This window comes from Lethenteron reissneri, chromosome 47, assembly GCF_015708825.2.
Source record: "Lethenteron reissneri isolate LAM-NWPU_2019-01 chromosome 47, ASM1570882v1, whole genome shotgun sequence".
Classification (NCBI taxonomy): domain Eukaryota; kingdom Metazoa; phylum Chordata; class Hyperoartia; order Petromyzontiformes; family Petromyzontidae; genus Lethenteron; species Lethenteron reissneri.
Window position 1 is genome coordinate 814,708 of NC_083825.1, and position 23,999 is coordinate 838,706.

Genomic DNA, 23,999 nt, shown 5'->3' on the forward strand with positions numbered 1-23,999 from the left:
CGTGCGCGGGGTCTGACAGCAGGCATTGTCTGTGATGCATTGCACTTTGTCACTGGCTAATTGCTCTTTGAGCCCCGGCCACGCCGGCGTGCATGATGAATGGCGGGGGGGTGCCCGCCTGTGTTGGACCGGGAGGGGGGGGGGGGGAATTGTTGCCACTAAATTTGCCAGTCGCTGGCGCCCGCGTTTTGACAAGATAGATACACGCAATTACTTGGAGGGTCAAGGCGCGAAACGGATCTATTAAAATCTTGATGCTCTTTAGCGGAACACTTTCACAGCCGCTACCCTCGCTTGCAGGTGATGAATGAATGAGTCTTGAGGGTAAGAAGCGATGGGGGGGGGGGGGGTTGTGTTTGAGGGGGCAGCGGCGATAATAAAAAAGCGACTTGCATAAACGGGTTTCACGCACGCTTGTTTTCCCGTCCGCCAGGGGCCCCAGGGTACCGGCAGCACAGTCGCGTCGCTTACATCGATCGCTCAAAGACACAAATTTCCCAGACTGCAGGACTTGCTGTTGCCCTCGCTCGCGAGAGCGGGGTTTATGAAATGGCAATTTCAAACTAAATAAAAACTGTTTAATATAAGCCAGGTAATAATAATAAATATATCGAAGCTCACTCTCGCAGGTTTGGCTTTGCAAGTGGCAGGTTCATTCCGGATTAAGACACTTGAGGTGTGGGATTGAGTGGTGGCAGAATGGAAGTGTTTGGCCGCCTATACAGAGCAGGATTAAAGGAAATCCATGCTTCTATTTGGAGTAATCATCTTCAGCCCGAAGCTTTCTGCGGAATAAGGCGTCTCTTGAAAAGCCTGTGCCCGAGACTAGGAAACTCATATCCCATCCTTAACCCGTGCGTCGTCCAATATATTTCGGTGCCGCTAAACTGCTATGTAATTTTTTACAAGCCGAAAAACTCCACGTAAGTTTTAGTTCCCGCCACGTTTGCGGGGCGCCATTATTTTCCCGTGCTCTCTGGGCCTCGCGGGATGAAACTGAGTTTGCTGCGAAGCAAACGCTGAGCCGCAGTCATTTTTTTGTTGCCGTCAAATTTTTTTCCCCTCCCGTTTTTATTTTTTCAAACTGTTTTGAACCTAAAAATGTGCTCATAACGGTCGGCTAGGCCGAGTCGGGGGGGGGGGGGGGGTAAAACAACACCAAAAAAACCACTCGGGCCTAAAACAATGCGGGCGCGACTTCTCCTCAAGCGGCTTTGCAAACACGGCCGAGGTTGCTGCTGCCGCCGGTCCGGTCTGTGTTTTGGGCCTCTCCGCGGTTTGTTTTGCCTCCGAGAGAGAGCGGAGAGACAGGGCGACGGGCGACCTGGATTGTATTAGCGACCGAGATTTACAAATTGATGTCCGAGACCTGGAAACAGACTGACTTTTGTGTAAATAATGAGGCCGGGCGAGTGTTTGGCACGCGGTGCTGAGTGCTTGCAATGGATGGTGGGTAACCCAAGCGGGGATGGGTGGGAGTGGCGTGGGTAGGGGGGGGTATTTGCAGTCTGGGTGGAGAAGTGGAGAGAGGCAAAGGGGCTGTGGTTGTGGGGGGTGGTGGCGGGCATTGGGGAGCCCCCACTCAGAAAGCAATGCAGCTGTTTCCATGGATGTCCCAAACGCCACCATGTGCCCCCCCCCCCCTCCGTCCCTGATATGCACCCCCTCCACCAACCACCACTTTGTTTTAATTGACGTGACGGTATTCGAGGTAGGGTGTTTTTTTTATTACGACCGTTAATTGTTGCACACGTGTGTGTCATAAATGCTCATGTTTGGTTTTTTGTTTTCGCTCCTGCGCGGCCGTTAGGAGCAACGCGGCCCCCTCTGTGAAAATTAATTGCGGGTGGGAAATGAGCGTGCCCAGTAACCACACGACACCCGACAAGCAGCCGAGTTCGTTCTGGCCAAGCTTCCACAAACGCAGCCACTGAAATTCTCCGTAATGCCCGCGCGCTCCCAAATCCTCTTGCGCTTTGGCAACCTTAATAGGTACTCGCTAACAAGACTTGGCCTCGGCGGCAGTTATAGTGTACTGTAATGTTTCCAGTATGAGACGGAAAGACGAAATGCATTTGAGATGACACAATAGGAGAATGAAATTAGCGAGCTGCCTTCAAGAAGAGGAATGAAGAGCGGTGTGCTGAGAGAGAGAATGAGAACAACAAGAATGAGTGACAAGTCTGTTGAGAAGGTAGGTGACATGTGCGGGGGACATGTCTTCAGAAGGTCAGCTGGAGGGAGATGCGACAGATGATTCCGCAAAGGGATAATGGAAGGCGGGGAAGAAGCAGGAGGAGGAGACTGATCAGCTGGTGGTAAAATGCGAGCACTTGGATGAGCCGCAGAGGGCCATGGAAAAATACACTCCGGTGGTCATCCTCGTGGTGGCTTTTGGGTGGCCATCGAACAAAGACGGTCACTGCATCGCGCGCTTTCAGATGCGCTTCTGCGGCCGTCTGGAACACTCTTTCGATATTAGGAAGCCACTAGAGTTGTGCACTTTCAAATCAAAATGGAAAACTTTATTTTTGTGTTTAGTCTGTCGTCCTTCCTCGCACCTCCGTTTAACACGGATGGCTACGTACAATTGCAAAAGAAGTTGTACATACACACACGTAAATGGATCTCGAGACACGGCAGAGAAACCGTGTGAGACCGAAGAAAAGGTGGAAAGCTTCTGTCAAGAACTTCGCCACTGTCTTCGTTAAACGGACAACGTGAGATATACGTATACAGTAGTACAATACGTCTCGCTCATGTCACATGGAATGTTTCGGTCCACAGTGACCATCTCTGTTCCAGTAGCGCTGTTAAACGCTTCCTCAAGAGAGCGTTATTTTTTACAGATAACAAATGGGCAGCCTGGACAAACGATGTTTTCTGTCCGAGTTTTATTGCTTTTTAAGCAAATTTTCTTTTTATAACAATCAATTCGAGGCGTGTGAAGGTTGCTATTCTAGACCCGTGCGCGGACAAGACCATTTTGCCTGTAGGAAGCATTAAACGCGAAGAAAATTATTTTGTGTGGCCCCGGGGGGGGGGGGGGGGGGGGTCAGAGGTGACGTGTAGCACGACAGGTTTGGAGAATGCGGGCCTCTGGCCATAGCCGCGGCCCCGTTGTGTGCGTGCACGCGCGGCGCACACCCACTCATTACCACGCCAGCGTAGGCGCACGCCCGCGGAGCGCTTTTTTTTTCCTCGCGCCTGCTGACTTTGTAGAATCCTCTCTCGCGTCGAACGAGGAGGTTCGACGTGACTTTTTTTTTACTTATTGCGGTCGGTACGATGTTGCACGCGTGCCTGTACGCGGGGAATAAAGAGGTTCCGCTGTTAGTTGGCGCACCAGGTGAGCTGCGATGTCAACCACACCTGGGTTCGATTCCTGGCCACGTGTGTGTATGGATATATATATACATACTGGGAATTGGTATTTAGCCCTGATCTGGACCTCTTGTCAACTCGGCCTGAAATTAATACCAAGTTCTTATTTGTCAGCATGACCAAATGTATGCGTGTTTATGTGGAACTGGCCTCACCACCCCTTGGTGTGATGTACAATTGGGGTGGGGGTGGTGGTTTAGTAAGGTGAAAGTACAGCAAGGCGGTCAATGACTGTACGGCATTCTGTGACTTTCACTGGTACATCTATTATCCTTTGCCCACTCTGAATTTTGTCGCATGCCAATCGGAAGAATTACGCTCAATTCGACAGCCTTCGACGTAAGCGACGGGGGGGCAGTGGGGAGTTCGGGCGCTTGTGCATGCGAGTGCTGAGCCTTGCCGAGTTCAGCAATCCTTACTGATGACTTGCCACTCGGCTGCAGCCCCGCGGAGACAAACACCGAGTGTCCGATTCCAGCTGGCATGGACAGTGACCTTAATTTCCTTTCAAATCCCAAATGAGGGCCTTTCAGCCGGCCCATTAAGCAGGTCGCATTATTCCTCCCCGCTGGTTCTCACTTCGCATCTCTCGGCATACCTCGAATTCTCTCCCATATTTGACTATCTATAATTACATCAAAGGAATCGCCGCGAGCCACGGCAGACTTTATCGGCATCCACTCGGCTAACCTTTTCGTTTGTTTAATGGCCCCACGTCCGCTAAAAAGTTGCACGGGTTCGCCAAATCCTGACGGCCGCCCTGCGCATCCGACCGAGGTGCAAGGACCTGCCGGTCGACAACAGCTGGAGAGGTGCTCGTTCCTTCTGTTCGCCTCGTGGGTGTTTGCGTGGACACCCGTCCCACAGCCCCCAGGCTGCATGGATGATTCTCGGGAACCAGTGTAGGGCATTGTTTCTGCACCTATTTTCTTTTCGGACCGAGGACCTTGTAATGCCACTTTCGGAATCTCTCTAGGGGGTCAGATGGCTCGCTGGCTCGGAAGTCGGAGCGCCGAGCCAGCACCGCTGAGGTTACGAGTCAAATCCGGGTTTCAATCTCCCCGTGGTTAAGCTTGGGCTCTCGAGTGCAGGAAGTGTATGGTCTCATCCTGGTCACAATTCGCTCGTACGGATACACAAAAGTCACGTGAAATTTTGTTTTAACTTTGTTTGAAATTCCATCTCTTGAGACTTGATTTGATTGCGCTCCTGTTTTGCGACAAACTTTTCCCTTATCGCAGGGCATACAGGAAAGTGCTCTCTCTAGTAGAGCGATATATAAAAAAAGTTAATTGAAGCGAGCTCGAAAGTAACTCTGCATTGTCTCGTTCCGTGGCCCATTTCCTGGCACGAGTTTGATGCACTGCTCTGCGAGAGTTCCAAATTAATGCTTTATATCATCACACAATGGCACAACTGGAATAAAATTGAGAAAAAATTAAACAGGACGAGGATGCATTTATTCTTAGCCTTCTGTATGCGGGGGCCCACACAATTGGAGGTGAATGATCTCCATGACCATCGACTTGCGTACCGATGTTTTTCGTCGTCTGTGCTGTCAGTGCGAGTTAGACTGTGGCATAGACTAGAGAAATATTTTTTTTTACCAAGGTACAAAACCTTATTTAATCCTGGGTGGCTAACCGGGGGTTTGAACGCAAGGATGTCATTGGTGCTCGCTCGTTTCCAACACTTGCATTGTGAAACGGCTAAGCCACCTGGCCCCCATTTCCCTGCGTGCGCAGAGTGTAAGGGATGAGAGCCCTCTTGTCATACACACTAATATCTTGTAGGCACTAATATACGCGCGATAAATTATTAAATGCGCACTCACGGTCCCACCTTGCTTCCTCCGAGATAGAAAACCCATGCGAAAGAGTGCCCTGTTTGTTCACTGCTCTCAATTTTCAACAGAAGGCCAAAGCCATACCTTCAACTGCAACTGAATTTTTTAAAAGCGTGCACTTTTTCAGACAAAAAAAAACTGGCGCTCATTAAATACAATGCTACCTTTTGTACGCGTGAAACCTGGTGTGAAAGGAAGCTGCTCCCGTATTAACCGACCGTTGCACGCACGGGATGAGCGTGCGCAGAGTTTGGAGTGGCCCCCGCGCGCGCGCGCGAGCTTGCGTGCTTGCGCGCGTAAATCAACTTTGCCGCGGACGGGGTGACAACGCAGCCACGGGACGTACGAGAGGAGCGTTGTGTGCCCGCCGCCGCCGCGCCCATTTGTCCTTCCTCCCTCTTCCACTCCGCTCGTCGGCCCGCACTCAACCGCCGGACCCCCCCCCCCCTCTTCCTCCTTTCCTCGCTTCCTTCCTCCGTTCCGTCTCCGCAGCACGTCCCCCGGCCCAGGTTGCCTTCGAATCTCACACCCGCCTGCTCGCCCCCGCGCCTCTGAATGAAATTCCACGGCTATTGTGCCGCAAGAGGGGTAATGTGTAGCCGACCGGGGAAGCAATGGGTGGAGGGTGGGGGGGGGGAAAGGGGGTGGGGAGGGGTTTTGTGGGGTTGATGCCTCATGGTTTAAGCAACCTTTGACCCTCCCGAGTTCATTCGCCATTTGTACAAGCGTTGACAAATAAGGGGCCGCGGAGACCCGCGCACCCAAGGTAGAGGCGTTGAATGGGCCCGCGGTTTTAAGTGCCGTGCTTTTTTTGCGTAAAACAACAAAAAAATGTACCAAACAAAAATGTGCGGCCGCCGCACCTAAGCGGGTTGCGCTCAGCCGCTGCCTCCACGGCGCCTTTTCCCGCCGTTCACGCCTGAGCGAGCGACTATTGTCCGCACTCCGCCACCGCGCGTCACCCTCGGCACTCGCGCCCTCAATGAGCTGTGTGCAGAGCCGCGCACCGCTTTTTCACCGGTCCCGGGGTGCGCTCGCTCCAACTTGTCCTTCCACCCACTCGCCCCTCTCTCTCGCTTCCTACTTCCACCCACTCATGGCGTCGTAGCGATGAATCCGTAGTTGTCGCAGTTCAATTCGAGGCTTCGATCTCTTTTTGTCAATGTCGCGGTGAAATGATGCAGCCTCTTGTGGCTGGAGCGATGGCGTGCGCACTACTCCCAGACCAGCAGGGCAGATAGAAAGCAAGCGTAGAAACGATGCACTGTGTCATTGATACATGCATCGAATCGGTGTGGTAGGGTTCAATTATCTTTACATTTGTAGATGTACATAATGAGTTTACAACTCCAGTCTACGGGACCCCCCCCCCACTGCGGTACAACTTAACGTGATTACCTACCATCAGGTGCATGCGGTTGCTTCATTTGCATATAAATAGAAAAGATGGCGGGAAAAGACTGCCTGGTCAGGGCTCACAAGGACTGGAGTTGAGAAAAGCGCTTGGCACGGGGATCGGGCCGGACATCAAATCTGAAGCTGGTTTGCGCGCAGCTATTCCATTGGGGTGCTCACCGACACGGTCCCCGGGCAAGGTGCAGATGTGGAGCGTGTAGGTGTGACCACCTATCAAAATCAGCTTTTGACACGGGTACTAAAATCTAGTTTTAAACACTTCCCCCGCCTCTGGTGTCCGCCGGCGATTTGACGACGACTGGATGCGCGAGAGAAACGACCCCGAACAAAGCAAATAGAACAAACCTCCCTCCCGATTGGATCGTCCGCCTGCTGCTGACCTGTGGGATCCATTCAAGAGCCTGTAGCGGCAGTCGCGAGAGCAAATAATCCGTGACGATCGTTTGTAGGATAGGTCTCCACCGCGCACCGATTAGCACGGCTGGCTACGTACGGTGCGAAAGAAGTTCAACACGCATGCATTCTTCAAGCGATCCGCAAAACTGCCTGTGGCTGCCGAATATCCTCCGTTCAAGAGGTTTGCGTGCAGGACGCACCCATTCCATGAGCTGCGACCAGTGGGATGGAGCCCCCCCCCCCCCCTCGCTCATTGTTGTTCCTGCTCGGACTTTGCCTTCCATCCCCACCACTTGCTGCTGCACTTTGTTGGCTCCAGGCAGGGGTCCGTTTGGAATTCCACGGTGCACTTTAGGACAATGAACGTCAATGTCTTAACGTTTCGCGAGAAGCCGGCTGCTTAAAATACGTTGCCTGTTAAGAAAATAAAAAAGGGTTTTAGGTCGGGTCACGCCACGTTCCAAGTAGTGGCACGTTGCCGGTTGGTCAAGACTCGCGACGGACCGTCGGGCCCGAGTCGGGAATACAGCCGGGAGGCCATCCGCTGCACGGAGATGGCTGCTACGAAATCGGCTCGAGTGCAGGTGCGAGTGCAGCAGCGAGAGATGGCGACGGGCGTGGGTTGTTCGCGGCTGACGATCGCGTGACGGTGCCGATGAACGCGGTTTCATTGCAAGACGACGGAGGGGGGCCCAGCCAAGTCTCTTGTGCCGCTCGAGCACGTTGGCAGCTGACGTCCCGCGCTCTCCCGGTACCGCGTGCTACCCCACGCGGTGGCGGCCGTGCGTGTCCGTTGGATGCACTCGGCTGGTGGACACAGCCCTCCCACGCACCCCCAGCCCCATTGTCTCCCTCCTTGAGCTGAATAAGAGACAAATGCTTTTTCTCCCCGCTGCTCTACCGCCTCTACCCCAGCCTATTGTTCACTTAAAGTCATAATCAAATATTAAGGGCAAGCACCTGGTTAATGCCTTGCAGACAATGGCCCCGAGTGTGAATGCACCTTGGTTCCGCCACTGTGTGCGTGCGGTGGCAAAAGGTGACGGAGCGCATTAATTTTAATTTGCTCGCAGTCGCATCAAGTGCGGCGTACGCTCAAGTTTGTTGGCCTCTCTTGTTAAACGGTTTTAGTGGCAGTGCTGGCGGAGTTCGGGCATTGTTCCGTATCGGCGTGTGTTTTTTTTCTGCATTTATTTCAAAATACAAACGATTTCCGTGCAGCCATATCGATTTTCTGGAGGTCAGCGAGCACCTATTAAGGCTGTCACTCAAGCCGGCCAAAGAGTAGTGAGCGAATGTATACTTGGCCCAGTGCCGATGTGCACGCTGCGGGAACTCGGTTAGTGATTTTAAGGCTGAGTTGACCTAGGGTGGTGAGGTCCAGAGCCAGCTTCAGACGCCCTTTGTCGTACGTGACCAGGGCTCGAGGATGCTGTGGGCTCGTGGGGCCGTCACTCCCCTGCAAGGGACGGCGAGGTGCTGTTGCAAAGAGGCACTCGCACACAGTGCGGGTCGGTAACGCGGCGGCCTTTATTATAAGGAGCATCACTTTTGTTGATGTTTTAACAACAACAACAACAAACTTGGCAAGAGGTTTTTTAAAAGCGAGCGGACGGCTGCTACGGAAAGAAAGCGGCGGGTGACTTGAACTCGCTCGCGGACAGGAGTGAAGATTGGGCGGCCATGGCCAACCTCGTGTTTGCGTGGGGGGGGGCCCCCTCCCTTTGAGCACTGTACACAAAACAGCCTCTCCGGCAAACACTGAGCCCGCTTGTTGCCGCCTATTCAAAAGAACGCCGCCTTTCGGCCGGAGACGATCGTTTGGTTTTGGAAATCCGGCATCGCGTGGTCTAAAACAAAAACCAAACACATGCCCTTCCGACGAGAGATGAACGCAGCGTGATCGCTTCTTGGTTTTGTCCCGTGCAGAAGAAGAACGCCACTGCCGTCGGGGCAGTGATCGTTGGGAATTTTGGTGGTCCCGAGGTTCGTAACGAACACAGCCGGACTCGACTGCTGTTCTCGGTATGCCGAGCGTCGGCTGATCGTGGACACTGCAGTTGTTTATTGCAGGAGAATGGCACCAGCTTGGGGAGGCCCTCATCCAGTCGTGGATTGACTTTGACTGATGATGATAATGGTACGTTTAAACATTATTATTATTACCATCTGACGGCGGTGAGTTTTCTCACGATCCTGCAATGTCATAAACAAAGACAAAGATCCCCCAAATAGCTTCAACAGACTGTTGTAGCAAGGGCTGTTGGCGAGCACCAATGAAGGTCGGCACGGCACACAGAGGGGGGTGCGTGCCCAGCAGCACGCCAGTGGCGATGTTAACACTGCACCAGGTACTAATTTGAGGCCGAGTCTACCTAGGAGAGGCCCAGGACCGATTCGGATAACCATCGCTTGATTTGGCCGTGAGCGGGAATCGAACTCGGGTCGCCCGGTTTGTAGAACCGCTGCGCCAAGCGCTCCCCAATAATCCAGCTTGCACGTGCAACACGAGCTGCTCTTATCATTCCATCTCCTTGGTGGGGGCGGTGTCCCGCTCTTGCGCGTGTTCCATTTCCTTGGTGTTTATTTCATCTACAGCTTTGTACAAAAGAAGAGGCAAATACTTTACCGAGCTGGTAGCTAAGACGACCATGTGATCGTGCCACATTTGGCATCACAATGCGCGTCTTAATACACACCTGAATGCAGACGAATGAATGAACGAATGACACGGGAGTATTTTAAATACAGATAAGAATAATGTTACACCTCGTTGACCTGTGTGTTCATTACAGCACAATGGGTCACAAGGAGCCACCTCAGTCGGGGGTAGGCAACGTTGCGTGTCCGGGAGCCGCATGCGTCTCTTTAACGGGGACCGGCTTCGTGACGTTATTTCTCAAGGACCACCGGCTCTCGTATTCGCACGCATTGGCGCTCTTCCCGTCTTGAGGGGTGTTTTTCCGAATTCTAAAAAAGTGTCTCCTCGTCTTAATTTGGTTACGGACCCCTAACCTCGGTCAAACGCGGTCGTCGTAATCACGATTCATCAAATCTCTGAGTTTAAAGCGGACCAAGCGTTGGAGAAGAGTGGTCGGCGGGTCGAGCTGGCCACCAGCCCACGATCGCCCGGCCACCTCGTTCTCTCGAGGCGTTTTAATTTGTTGATCGTAACGTCCCCGGCGCGCTCCGTGTTGACGAGCGTGCTCCCACTTTACGAGCTTGGAACTCAAGATTCGGAACTCGAGGTTTGTTGGTAGAACGTGGGGCAACGTAAAAATGCCCCCCCCCCCCACTCCCCCCGCCGTGCCCCCCCCCCCCTAATGCAAGGGGGGGAGGGGGGTAAAACACAAAACGGAGCGTTTTGTTGAGACGAGCCGCCGTGCGTGTGTTTGGGCTTAAGGGATTCCCTCCTCTGCAGCCCCCCTAGCCAACGGAGGGCACTTAGCGCGGAGTTTAATTTGTGTGTAATCGCAGAGGCTGGTTGTTTTCTTAATTTTCGCGTTTTTTTATGAATGGCAATGACAGCCTCTGTGGGGTTTTACGCAGCCAGGCCAGCACGTGAATGGAATGGCTCGGGGTTTTACAGGGTTGTTTTTTTCCCTCCGTCTTAATAGTGATCGTTTTGGCAAAATGAACGATAAGAAAACCCATGTTGCGTGTGTTTCGATGTGTATGGTTGAGTTTTTTTACTTATCCAATTTTAATTTTTTGTTTTTTAGGGAAATTTAGAATATTTTTTGGATGATTTACATCATGTCACGTGCACCACCGTCGCTACCAACACTGCCACTGTCCGCACCGCCACCACCACGATCACCACCTCCGCTTCTTACCACCACCACCTCGATCATTACCTCCACTACCTCTATCATCATCGCCAGCGCCATCACCACCTCCATCGCTAGCGCCATCACCAATGCTGCTCTTCACCTCTCAGACAACTCGGCTCCCGGCCGCTCTCCCTCCCCCCGCTGCTCGTCGTTGTGTGTGCGTGCGTGTGCGTGCGTGCGTGCGTGTGTGTGCGTGCGTGTGCGTGCGTGTGCATGCGTGTGCGCGAGCGCGAGCTCTGGGCCCCTGCAACAAAAAAAAACCCGCATCTCTCCGTAATCTCCCAGGACGTCTCTCGTTGCTTAATCTAAGCAGCAGACTGGCGCGCTGATCCGGGTCGCACGCTAGACAAAACAAAGCTGGGGTTTTGTGCCGAAGTGCGCGCTCTGCTTGCTTCGCCGTGGTGTGCTTGGAGTGGGGGGGCGGGCGGGTAGGGAGTTGGGGGGGCAGCGGTGGTTTTACCGGAGAGGGGGGTGCAAGTGGTGGGAGTGGGGGGGGGGGGGGCAGAGGGGGGTGGTGGCCAGAGGAAATGTCCTGTTTTGTCGCTATCACATTGTGCACTTAATGCCAAAGTTAATAAAGGACAAATGTTTTGCACGCCCTTTGTTTTGAAATAGAATGCAGAGCGGAGTAGAATTAAATAAGTTATCGTGAAAATAAAAAAAAATAACGTCCCGGCCAGCACCCGCCGGCCACTGCTGCGCGCACACACGCGGCGACCGGCAGAACGAAAAAACATTCCTGTTTCCTTTTATTGTCAAAATGTTCTCGCACACGACTCGTGTGCTTCTTGCAGGACAATTCGACGTTTTGGAAGCGGTTTTTGTGTTGTCGTTGGTACTACTTTTAAAGTTTTGACTCGTTTAACCTGGAACCTTTTGCACTTCTCGCGGAGTCAATTTCCTGATTTCAATTTTTTTGGGGGTGAAATTGCTCAGGCTCGACGATGCGGCCTTCCCAAGCCCGCAGAGAGCAAAAAATGCGTTTCTCCAGATACTCGACAAAATGTGAAGAACTGAACCAAACTAAAACAAAAAACAGTCCTCGCGTTCGGCTTGAGAAATGTGCAAGCGGCGTAAGGAAGTTGAGACCCCCCCCCCCTCCCATCTCATCGCCGACCCTGTTATTCCTCGCTTCTCTGCGCCCCCCTCCGCTATCGAATCTCGCTCCCCCAAGACCAGAAAACTCATTCCAACCCACTCCCCGCGCTGACCCTCTTGCCGAGGCGCCACGTGTGTACGGCGTTGAGGATTTGTGAATACGGAACCACTCATCGCGCTTGCTTAGCGGGGTAGTTTTTTTGGTTGTTGCACTCGTGAACTCTGGAAGGAATTCCCCCACCCCGTGTCTGTTTTTCGGAAATGTACTATTGGCAGTGAATACAAAACTGTTATTAACGAGACAGAATTGTCTTTATTTGTTTCTTAGTTAGGTGCCTTGGTTTACAGTTGCATCACACCCCTGCAAAATGGCTCCTCATACCACCTCCTCCTCTTCCGAGGTCAACCTCCCAGTCCGCCCGCCCACCCACCCTCTCTCTTGAACTTGAAGTTCATCTCCCTGCTGTGGTGTGCGTCTGCTTGAGACAACAGCGCAGTTGAGTGCTTTATAAATCCTGAATTGTAACTGATATTCCTGGGGCTCTTAGCCACTAAACTTAATCCCAGTTACCCCATCAGCAACATCGTCATCGAGTGAAAGCCACAAAGTTATGCGATTTATTCATAAAAACAACAGCCACATCAAGGGGCTTTGTGGGCGGCTGCAGTGTCTGTGCAAGCACAAACATCTCGCCGCTGCTCGTCGTCGTCACCATCGTTATCATTAACACCGCCCAATAACAGAAAATAACGAGCAGCAATTTTAACTTTCGAGGCAGCCCCCTCTGGCTTGGTGTACGTCTTCCGCGTTAAAGATTTGAGGACGGCGGAGGTGGCGGTGGGTGTCAAATGTTTCGCGACGTTTGCGATCGCCTAGCGACCTGAGAAGCTGGTTGTCCCACGATGGCGCTGTGCGCGACAACCGGGCCGCAGGGGCCACGCGTGCGGCCTCCGCTCTGTCCGCTCACAGAAGAGCGAGGAGAGCGAGAGAGGAGAGAGAGGAGAGAGAGAGAGGAGAGAGTACCGTGCGGTTCTTTTGCAAGGACGGCACCAGCCAACGGCGTCTGAGGCTGCCGCCCGCCCGCCCCCACCCCCACGCCGCCCCCCACGCTCCCTCCCTCGCGCTGTTTTGTAGCCGAGGCTTTGATCTCCGGCCACGGCGGCAACATCAAAGGGCCGCGGCGGAGGGGGAGGCACTTGGCAGCCGCAGCAAAAGATCGGGGCGGCGGTGGGAGGTGGGGAGGCGAGGATGGGGGTGCGGGGCCATAGTTGGTCAGCAGCCCCGCGCCTCGCGAAGAAACGCTCGCAAGCGACGCGCTCGCAGTGCTGCCTGGGGCACCGGCTTTCGCGATCCAAATGAAATCAATACCGGCCACCACCTTTTCTTTAGGGAAGGGGTAGGGTGGAGGGGGGGGTTCAAATAATAATATAAATGTTGTGGCCCTGGGGGTGTAAAGAACTCCGTTATCGGAACCGATTCCTGCGGTTGGCTACTTGGGGTGCGGAAGAAGTTGAACTTTCACCGCGTGTACGTATGTTGAACGTCTTTCGTGCACCGTACGTATTCCATTCCGTTTGGAATTGAGCCGAGGTCCGTCGGCATAGCGATTCGGGGTGGTCGGCTTGGGGGTGGAATGGAGTTGAAGTGATGGATGTTGGAGGTGGCTGGCAATTTGGGGGCAGGGGTTGATGGGGGGGGGGCTTGGAGTGCGATGGAGGGGGGCGGTGGGGAAGCGACATCATTCTCCCATGGTGGCCTTGGCGGGAACTTCAAGCGGGGGGGCGGCGGGGGGGGGGGGGCGCCTTCTCTTGGAAGGGGATGTGAAGCTGGCACGGCCGTCGTAGCTGCCGTGAGAAGCGTGCGGCGTGCGAGGTGCTGCGCTGGGGCCCGCACGAGCCTTGGCGCTAACGCCCGGGGGGGGGGGGGGGGGGGGGGGGCGGCTGCTCGCTGACTGACGACAGCACAAATAAACCTCTGCGTGGCCCCGTGCGCACCAGCACAGGACCCGTGAAATTGACGGCGCCGGGTTGAAATTTGTAGCCATATTACTGTAAATAAAACGCAATTACCCAAATTGTGGCATTAGGCGCACGTTTAGCGGAGAGACGCACGCACGTTGACGTACCGTGATTGGAATTATGAGGAGCAACGGTAGGCACAGTGGTTGGCACGCGCACTCCATTGTTTTTTAACGTACATTGGCGGGCGTGTAAATGTCGTGTGTGCGTTCACGTAGCGCACGCGCCCGCATTGCATGGGGCGGGCGAGAGCGATGGCACGGTTGTTAACACGCAATCCGTGGGCCCCGCAAAAAGTCTGTCCGGTCGATCCTCGCCGACGACGATCAACGTCGGCGAGCGGGGGGGGGGCTTTACAAGCGCTGCTTTGCGAGCGTCGTCGCGAAGTCCGCTCCCAACAACCGCGGGCGACTCGCGCGGGCGACTCGCGCGGGCGACTCGCGCGGGCGACTCGCGCGGGCGACTCGCGCGGGCGACTCGCGCGGGCGACTCGCGCGGGCGACTCGCGCGGGCGACTCGCGCGGGCGACTCGCGCGGGCGACTCGCGCGGGCGATCGGGGAAAAAGCTTCATCCAGCGGTGGAATTGACACCGGCGCTGGATCGTTATTCTTGTCATTGTGGGAATTAAAAGTGCCAACCGAAGAGGTGGATTGGTGTAGTTGCACACTTTCTATTTTTAACTTTTTGTTACATGTGGTTGTCTCGTCAACGGTTCCCTCTAATCGTGACCACAGCGCCCCCACCCCTCCACCACCTCGACCCCCCCCCCCCCCCCGGGCCCTCTTCCTGGGTTCCCTCCCTCTGTCTCAATCAGGTGGCTTCTGAAAAATCCTAAACATTTTTTATTTCTTTCTCCCCCCCCCCTCTCCCCCATCCTATTTGATGTGGCTTGCCGAAGAAATTTGGTAATACTACTGTAAATAAAAGCGCGGGTCTGACCCGTGAGCCCGCGGAGAGGTAGATCAAAGAGAGGGCGCTCTGCGGTTTAATTCATGCTGCCTTCCCCCCCGCCCCCCCCCCCCCTTGTGATGTGGCGACATGAAGAGCTCGCGTGTGAGAACTCCCTGAGCATGAGGAGCGGTCGCCCCCCCCCCTTGCCACACTTGTGTAAAGACGGATAAACTGTTATCCGAGAAAATTAGTGGGTTTATCCCTCACTCCAGGTACGGCCACGGCAATTGTTGAGTGTGATGAACGTGTGTGTGAAAGGGGGGGGGGGGCTGCGCTAAGGAACCCCGAGACCCGTGTTCGATTTCCGCTCGCGGCCAACACCGGTGATGATTATCATCTAGACCGGTCCTGGGGCCCTTCCCCTAGGTCGTCTCGGCCTCAAATGAGTACCTGATGCGGTATGTAGACATTCGCACTGGGGAGACAAAGGTGTCCGAGCGTGGTGCCGGCTGCCGACCCCCGCCTGTGCCGTGCCGGCCTGCATCAAGTGCTCGCTAACAGCACTTGCCCCAACAATTTGTTATGGCTGCAGGGGGGATTTTTGTCTTGTGTGTGTTGCGCGGTGGTTAGAACGCTGCGCCGTGAACCCAGTGACCCTAGTTAAATTTCCACTCTCAACCAAAATTAGTGGTGGATTATCCTGAACTGGTTCTGGGTCTCCCCTAGCCCGACTGCGAATTCAATGAGCAGTGTGTAAACATGGGCACAACTTTTACCACACACGCAAAAAACAAGATCCCCCGCCCCCCAGGTAGCCGACACAGACTGCCGGGGGAAGTGCTGTTGGCGAGCACCTCCGCAGGACGTGCCGGCACCACACGAGGGGGCGGTGTGGCTGGGACCACGCCCACGTTGCCTTCGTCTTCGCAGTGTGTTGGCGTTTACACACACACACACTTTAGTTGGAACTCATTTAAGGTGAAGTCGACGTAGGGGGGAGGCTTATGACCGGTTGAGATATTTGCCACTAATTTGAACAGTGGCTGTAAATAGAACCCACCTCACTATGGTCTTAGCGCAGTGCGCTAACCACTACGCCACCGCTCCTCAAGTATAGGTGCACACACACACCCGAAGACCAATATCACCCGCATGCCCGTACAGCCTTTTTTGGACAAGTGGTGTGAGTTAGCACCACATACAAACATACCAGCACACACACACATGCACACCCTGACCCATACACACGAAGAAAAAGATACCCCTATAGCCTTAGCAGGGCAAGTGCCGTTAGCAATCCCCTATTTAAGGGGGGGCGGGGAGAGTGGGGGGGCACGCACGGCGGTTGTGGCGAGTCCATGGTTCTGCGACCTTGTGCTCGGGCCCCTTTCTGTGCTGCCCCCCCCCCTCAGCCCCCACTGTCCATTTTTCCCCGCCTCTCCCGCGCCGGTACATTCTCTCACGCTCGGCTGCCTCTCCAAAGGCCCTTGAGAACGGGGGGGTTGCTGTGTGCCCGCCCGCTCGCCCACCCGGCCGCCCGCCTGCCCGCTCGGGGAATGTGCTACTCGACTGACTCTCTCACCTGTTGACGAAAGTTCCCGCGGTTTGAGACGCTGAAGCCGAACGCGAATGCGGCGTCTGTACGCACGTGCACGTGTGTTTGTGTGTCCTTGTTTGTGTGCGGGGAAGGTTGGTGTAATGTCCCCCACAGTTCGAATCCAGCGGCTCCCCCGGTTATTTTGTGGGGGTGGGTTCTATGTATTAACCGTGAAAAATACAAGTCGTCTGGCTCACGGTGGACATTAAAGATCCCGTGGTGTCATTTGTGTGCTGGCGTCGTGGTCAATTTTTTGTAAAAAAATGTGAGAAGTGACACCGCAGATTACTCAGAAATTATAGAGCAATCATCGCCGCCTCCTCCTGCAAAACTTGACAGGAACCTCATAAAAGAGTCATGAGGCTTGGCGAGGCTTTTTCCTGGGTAAACTAGCATAACTATAAAATGGGTACCTGGTGCAGCATGTCAACATCGTCTCTGGTGGGAGGCAAAGGCTGTGGTGTTGGCCACCCACCCGCTTGTTCACAGCACTTGTCCCAGTGGTCTGTTCAAGGCTAGACGGGGGATCTTTGGCTGTGTCTCTTTTTTTATCTCGAGGTCATGCGCATGCATCACCGTGCGATGCATATTGATGTCCACCCCCAACCTCCGGTAGGTAGAGCCATTGGCATATGTATTGGGCTGTTGTAAGTACGACGTGTTTGGAAACCTTTATGTTAATTCCATCTAAATCCCGCGTCACGATGGGGGACACGGGGGGCTGTGCAAAGAGCCCCCCCCCCCCCCGCCCCATTAACGTACCCGAAAACTACTCGTCGCTAATAATCAACAGATGACAGCCGTGCTTAACATGGTCTTGGACAATTTAATTAAACGGCGATACAAAAAAAAATTAGTACCAACATCGCGATTGGCTGAGCGATTCTGTGACTTTTCCCGAGGGGCCACGCCGTGCCCAGCAGCCCTATCGGATGAACCCCCCCACCCCCCCCCATGGCCGAATTTTTCACTCCCATCGTCATTTTCAATTCCCGCGTGTTTTGAGCCGCTCCAAAGAATTTCGGACGCCGAAACGAGAAACACATTTGTCTTAAGTGTTGTTTTAGGCTTGCTCCTCGCATGGGGGTGGAGGAGAGGGAGAATAGTGGGGGGGGGTGGGGGGGGGAGATGCAGGGGGAGGGATGTGCGGGGCTGCAGAGAGGGGGGGTTGTGGGCGGCCGCTTGAGCCGGGGGTGGTGGGGGGGGATTAAGAAAAAAATGTCCCCCCCTCTCGCTCTCTTAGCTTCTTTCTCTCCGAAAAGCAGTCTTGATGGAAAAAGTCAGATGGTGCCGGGGTGTGGGGCCCACGATTGCGGGGCAGCCCGCGTGCGCGCGCGCGCACGGCCACGCATTTCCTGCCGAGATTTTCGCCGCGGCAGTTGCTCGGCGTGCGGTGGGGCAGTGTGCTCGCGACAGAGGTGGCCATTGTGTGCCAAGGCCACGTGTGGACCCCACCCCCATCTCCTCCTCACCCCGCTGAGCCCGTGCCGGCCATTCCGTGAGGTCGAGGCATCCGCGGGCCTCCCCTGGGCGCACCTGCCCGTCGGGCGCGTCACGGTGCCGGCGGGCGGTGCGGCGGTTGTCACCTGGCTTCATGGGGGAGGGGTGGCGGCGGAGGGCAGCCCTCAAACGCCGATGGTGAACGCCAATCCTGAGCTCGCGTAGCACGCCACGTGAGCTCACTCGCTCACTCACTCGCTCTCCGTGCGATAGGGGAGCTTGGAGGAGTTTTTTTACCCCTGTGGAATATGTATGAAGATTAAAAGTGGTTGCCCGAAATGTGAGCCTCGCGTTGCAAAATGCTCCGTGTCGTATGAGGCTGCACCGCCTGACGGGACGTCAACGTTTGTATTGCCGCGTCCTCCTGCCACTATGATGTGGAATTTGAACGACTGGCAAGGCACCTCCTATGGAGGGGAGCAAACCACTCGCTTGCTTGACCTTGTGAGACTTCCTGTTCAGACCACGTTAAAATCAAGATGGTCTCGGAATGCTAAGTTGCTTCTAAGCAACTTGGCTCCATAAGTGGTGGTGCAGTGGTTCAGTGGTTGACTCACAAAATAAACCTGCTCACCTGGGTTTGATTCCCAGCCATGGCTAACAACCGTGGGCCCCCCACCCCCCTCTTTCAACCTGCATGGACCAGCGTGGTGAAGTCCGGACAACCAAACTTCCACTGATGACACAGCACGAGTACGGAGGCCTTCATCTGGCATTGGATTTACACGAAGCTCTCAGTTTTACGTTGAGGCATCTTGCTGCGCCGTAACGCAAACGAGCGCCGGGTTGTTGACTCGTAACCGACCGCCGCTGCGCTCCCTCTGGCAGCTCGGCCCTGCGGGTGAGCACGCCACCCTGTCTCCCGTTGGCATCCTGGCAGCGCCAGGGCAGTGGCCGACCTTTAACGGGAGTCGCACCATCACGGTCACATGCCGAGCCGGTCACGTGTAGCCACGATAACGGCCGCCCGCCCAGGAGTAATGTTGGGCATGGCGATATCAGGAGAGCCCTCCAACATCGTGAAGGGCACTGTTGAGATGCAAGCAAAAAAAAAACGCGGTTCACCAGTTTTTTTTACCACATTCTTACGGCTCGCTGCGGCTATACTCCCGAATTGCGTGGTCATTGTCTCACCGCGATGGAACCGAGCGATGGCTCGCCCCGACGTCTGGGCAGAGTTGTTCCTCCCCCCCTCCCCCATCACTGTCGCGTCTTTGTCGTGCGATTGCGAAGGACCCCGACTTGATGCTTTACTCACTCTCCGTGAGTTCATGTTGCGACACGTTCTCGCGCCAACCTGCTCTCGTCTCTCTCTGTTTCCACGCGGTGTCTTTTTTTGTCACCTCCATTTAAGTTCAGGAGCACGTGAGGTGGGACCGGCGGTGTTGCCGTGCAACTCGCACGGCCGCAGCCAGATCCATCACGGGATGATGTTGCCCCCCCCCCCCCCTTTTGTGCCATCGACATTATTTACCACTGTATTCTTCTGTCTGGTTTTGACTTGAATTTAAAAATGTTTTTTTTGTGCAAATGTCACGGTGACATTACTCGGCTTGTTACGAGGCAAGTCCAGATTGTCATTTTGTGTTTCACCGTCCTAGTGCTGTCGATTCTGTGCAGGCTTTACACGGATACTGCAAATTCCATTGAAACAAATCAAGCAGCTTGCCCGTGATATCTAGTGCCATATTATCAGCTTTTTTCTGCCGAGTGGCACGTTTATATTTTTCTGCCTATGAACAGTCAAATCCAAAACATACGACGGCAATCCGCCGTACAAAACACTCTTGGAGAGGGGCATAGAAGGGCCAAAGAGGGTTCTTAAGAGAGATTTCTTTGCATGTTTTACGGATTCGTCAATCACGCGAAACCATTCGGCACAATTTACCGATGCCACTCCTCCGCTAGTGGACTTGTTTCTTGAGAGCTTTTCAGTGGTTTTTTGACGCCTTCAGTGACCTTTTCTCCACCAAGAGCCTTGGGATCTTTACGAAATGAAAAAAAATTCTGTAAGTGGTACAAAAAAACGGCTTAGGGTGGCACCCCCCACCTCTGCTCGGTCGCTTACCAGCACGTAGCGCCAATCCACACACTGCCAGATGGTTGGCTTAGGAAAGTTTTTATTTAACTTGTCGTACACATGTGCACAAGTTGTGCCAGCAGTTTATTCCGGCTACAGTTCTGTGGTGTTGCAAGCATCGCCCGCCACCACCACCAACAACAACGAGAGAACTGTAGACCGTATTATTTATGAATGGAATTGTTTTTGTATTTTCAGTTACAAACAAAAAATAGTTTGCAGCGTTCCCGATGGTGCAAATCGATTTAACGGGAGTTTTGCGTGTTGTGGGGTGCGAGAGACCTTTGCACACTTCGGGTGTGGAGTTGGGGGGCTACATTGCGAGCCATCAGCAGCCACTTGGCAGCCGAATTATGGCAGAACAAAGCGGGCATATCGGCAGAAAATAGCATGAATTACGCCGCGTCATGCCAAATACATTTCTCGTCTTGCCCCACCCCCTGGGCTGGGAAGTTGTGAACTGAGCGCCCCGCCCCCCTCGTGTTCTGTCGGCTCATCCTGGGGGGGTTTGTGTCGTCGCCTTCACAACCACGTTCTTGTTTCAAGGCTCAATTCTCTCCCACCTTGTGTTTCTCCTTTACCCCCGCACGCTCATAATATGAACCTTATGGCGGTACCCCGGCTCTCCCATCTTGTCCGTGATGCAGTGGTTTTTAGTCTGTTGATGTTCGGCGATGCGGAAATCGACTCGTCTCGACGAGCTTGTGCACGACGATGCACCACCACCACGGTGCGTGTACCGTGAGCGTTCAGGGTCCCGGCGCAGTCGTCCTCGCTGCGTGTTGACCTCGTGGAGTAGCACTGATGTTGGATCGATTGGTTAAGTACACCCCTGGAAAAAATAGTTTTCCAGAAATAAAATATTTAATTGCCTCGGCCATTTCGTGTTATTTGGTACCCAGGGGTAACCGCCATGAGGATCATATTTTCATATTTACAGTTTCATGAGTTTCTGAGTGTCTGCCACAGAGATGGCCTTGTCGGTAACCACCATACGTATAAACCAACATTTACGTAAGTACCAACATCCAGTTTTCCTGCATGCCGAGACGGCCATCGATCACTTTTTTTGGGGGGGGGGGGAGGAGGGGGTTGTGGGAAAACAAGTGGAGGCATCGCGAGCGTTGAGCAGGGCTTCGCCGGAAGAAACTTAACGAGCGGCGAGCAGCCGTGGTGGTGCGGTTGGTGAGCGACGTTGAGCGCCGCGCGATCGTTTTGTCTGAAAAGAATGGAACCGCCCGCAGCGACTGGCGCAGTCAACACGTCCAGTGACACCATGGCCAATCGCTAATTGCAGCGAGACATTTCCCAGCAGCCGGAATAAGCCACTCGCCTGTGTCGCTACTCGGGTAAACCGTATGGTGGGGGTATTTCATTATCCTTTAAAAGTCTGTCGCTTTCTCTCGCTTTGGGGTTGGCGCTGGCGCGGCTTTTCTTGTTGTAACAATTGATTAAAGCCGCTAATTGAGTGCCAGCCAGAAAAAAGGACATTTCTTGCGGTGGGCTGTTTCAGGTTGCATATTTTCACGCGCTCCCAAGACGTGCAATGCCTGCAGGAGTTGCTGCGTGTGTGTGCCCCCCCCCCCCCCCGGCTTGTACATACGTTCAACTTCTTTTGCACCGTACAAAGCCAACCATGCTTATCGAGCATGGGAAGAAAGTGTTTAATTTGAGGTGCTCGCTTGAGCCCCCTCTTTAAGGGTCCTGTTGACTTTTTTAATAAGACGCTGCGGCCGCGTAATTTGTTCCAACGAGGCCCCCATTGTTGCCCCCCCCCCCCTCCCCGGCAAGGACGGCAGAGGGCGGGGGGGAGATCCCATTCTTCGTGACGCACAATTAAGTGATTTAGGGCAGGGGCCAGGAGTGGGGTAGAGGGGGGGAGGTGGAGGGGGGCGCGAGTGGCCCATTGAGCAGCGTCGGGGCTGAGGCCCCTCTCGGCAAGGGGTTTAGTGACCTGTAAGCGGAGAGCGAAAGCCCCGGCGCTGGCCACAGGGTCATTCTGTCTCCTCCAATCTGCGTGCACAATGGCGCTCGCCCGTAATCTCTCGGAATAATTTTACCCTGAATGGCCATTGTGGCCGTTTTTTTTTTAGCCCCACCGACCCCCGCCCTGCCATTCAGAGATTCGATGTACCCTCAGCCCTCAGGTGTGCCCCTGAGGTTTTGTGCGCGTTGCCATTTGAGGGTTTGTGCTGGCGGTGGACGGTGGTGGTGGTGGCCGGGTGGGGGGGTAGAGTTTGAGTCCAAGAGCTTGCTCCCGTGTGCGTGTGCCTACGTCTCGCAACATTTGCCGGGTTCGTTCGTAAAAGTGTCTTGCGTTCGGGTGGCCTGGCAAAAGTCCCAGTAAGAGGTTCGCATTTATTCATTAAGCTTCCCCAAACCCAAGTATTATTTATCTGTGGAGCGCGGGCCAACTGGAACACCTGGGTCCGTCTTGTAAACTCTTTAAGTGGCATCCGCAAACCAACGAGCCAATTGAGGGTTGGATCGAGAAGAAATGTTGGACGTCGATTTTATCGCTGGTGGGAGCTTGTGATTCAGCATTGCATAGAGAACGGCTGACACAACTAGAGTGTAGTGATGTAACCATGAACCATTGGTGCTGCTGCAGCTGTGGTTGCTGGTGATGTTTGAATACCAGTGGTTGGACGCTGCTGCTGCTGCTGTCTTGATGGCCGTGTTGGGTTAGTCGACGGCATTGCCTTTCAAACAACTCGCAAAACGTAGAATAAAGCTCTTGGCCTCTCAGCATTATGCAAAAAAATAAAAAAACTCGGCAGTTCCTGAAGAAGTGCATTGTGGTCCTCTCTTCAGGAACAGCTGATGTATTTTTTTTATAATGGACAAGGGCCGAGTGCTTTGCGTCCACGTTTCTTCGTGTTGTTTGAAACTCGCGGTGTTCCGGCCTGCATTGTCTCTTGCGATGTATTTATTTTTTTCTCTCGATCATTCAGACTTGATAGTCCTAAACGATGCAAAATGCTTCCCTTGTCTGTTCGCCAAACGCACGTCTGATTAGCGCGGTTTGCTACGTACGGTGCGAAAGAAGTTCAACCTACATGCTGCATCACATGATGAAAGCGCTGCGCTCATTTGTGGCCGTTGTTTTTGTCGCCATTTCCCCACAGTATCTGCCTCTCAAGTGGCCGCTCTTCGACATGCAAGCTCCTCTACCCGGCCGCAAAGCCGGGGATGACTCGCGCTCCCCTTCGCCGGCCTACCTCATCGTGAGCACTCGTTTCCCCTCCCTCCTCCTTGAACGCGTCGTCCCTCTCCTTGAGTTTCTCGCTCCACTTTGCCCTCCCGTCTCGGGCCACGCCCAACATGTACGTGTGTATGTTTGTACGTTGAGCTTCTTTTCGCACCACCGTACGTAGCCCGAGCGTGGTCATCGGAGGTGCGGGCGAAGGACAACAAACGGAGCGCAAAAATTATGTACGCACATATGAATGTGTTACGTATGACCGGCGCGGTCACGAACTTCGAAAGCGGAGATAATCTCGCAGCCTGCCCTGTTCCCTCCCCCCCTCCTACCTCACCCTCAACCTCTCCTGCACTTTGTAACAGACGAGGTTCAAATTCCATTTTAGTTCGGTTGTAAACGCGCGTGTTGGCCACCCCCTCCATCCTACCTCCGCCCCCCCCACCATCCCTTGACTACCTCCCCACGCGTACGCAGTGGCACATTCCACCACGGCCTCCGCACGCACCCTCGCACCTCCGCCGCTTTGGAACGGTCCACGCGAGGCCGGCGTGATGCGGCGGCGGCGTGGCTTAGAACACCCCCTGGTGACAGACTTGCGCCGAGTCGCGAAACGTCAACCCCACGGGTCGGCACCCCCCCCCCCCCTGCACTTTATTGCTCCCTTGGAGTAGGGGGGGTCGCAAAATTGAGCAACAGCCATCGACCGCTGCACCTTGAGCCCTCTCCCCGACTT

The 23,999-nt window shown here is 54.3% G+C and overlaps 1 protein-coding gene across 11 annotated transcripts in view; it reads left to right on the plus strand.

The window, feature by feature from the left end:
* LOC133354480 (transcription factor 7-like 2) overlaps window positions 1-23,999 on the plus strand; it is a 169,251-nt gene that overhangs the window by 28,637 nt on the left and 116,615 nt on the right. For all 11 annotated transcript variants that reach the window (XM_061571340.1, XM_061571338.1, XM_061571339.1 and 8 more), the window contains exon 4: window positions 23,190-23,288. In XM_061571340.1, the coding sequence (XP_061427324.1) occupies window positions 23,190-23,288 (99 nt within the window). The remainder of the gene's footprint in view (window positions 1-23,189; window positions 23,289-23,999) is intronic.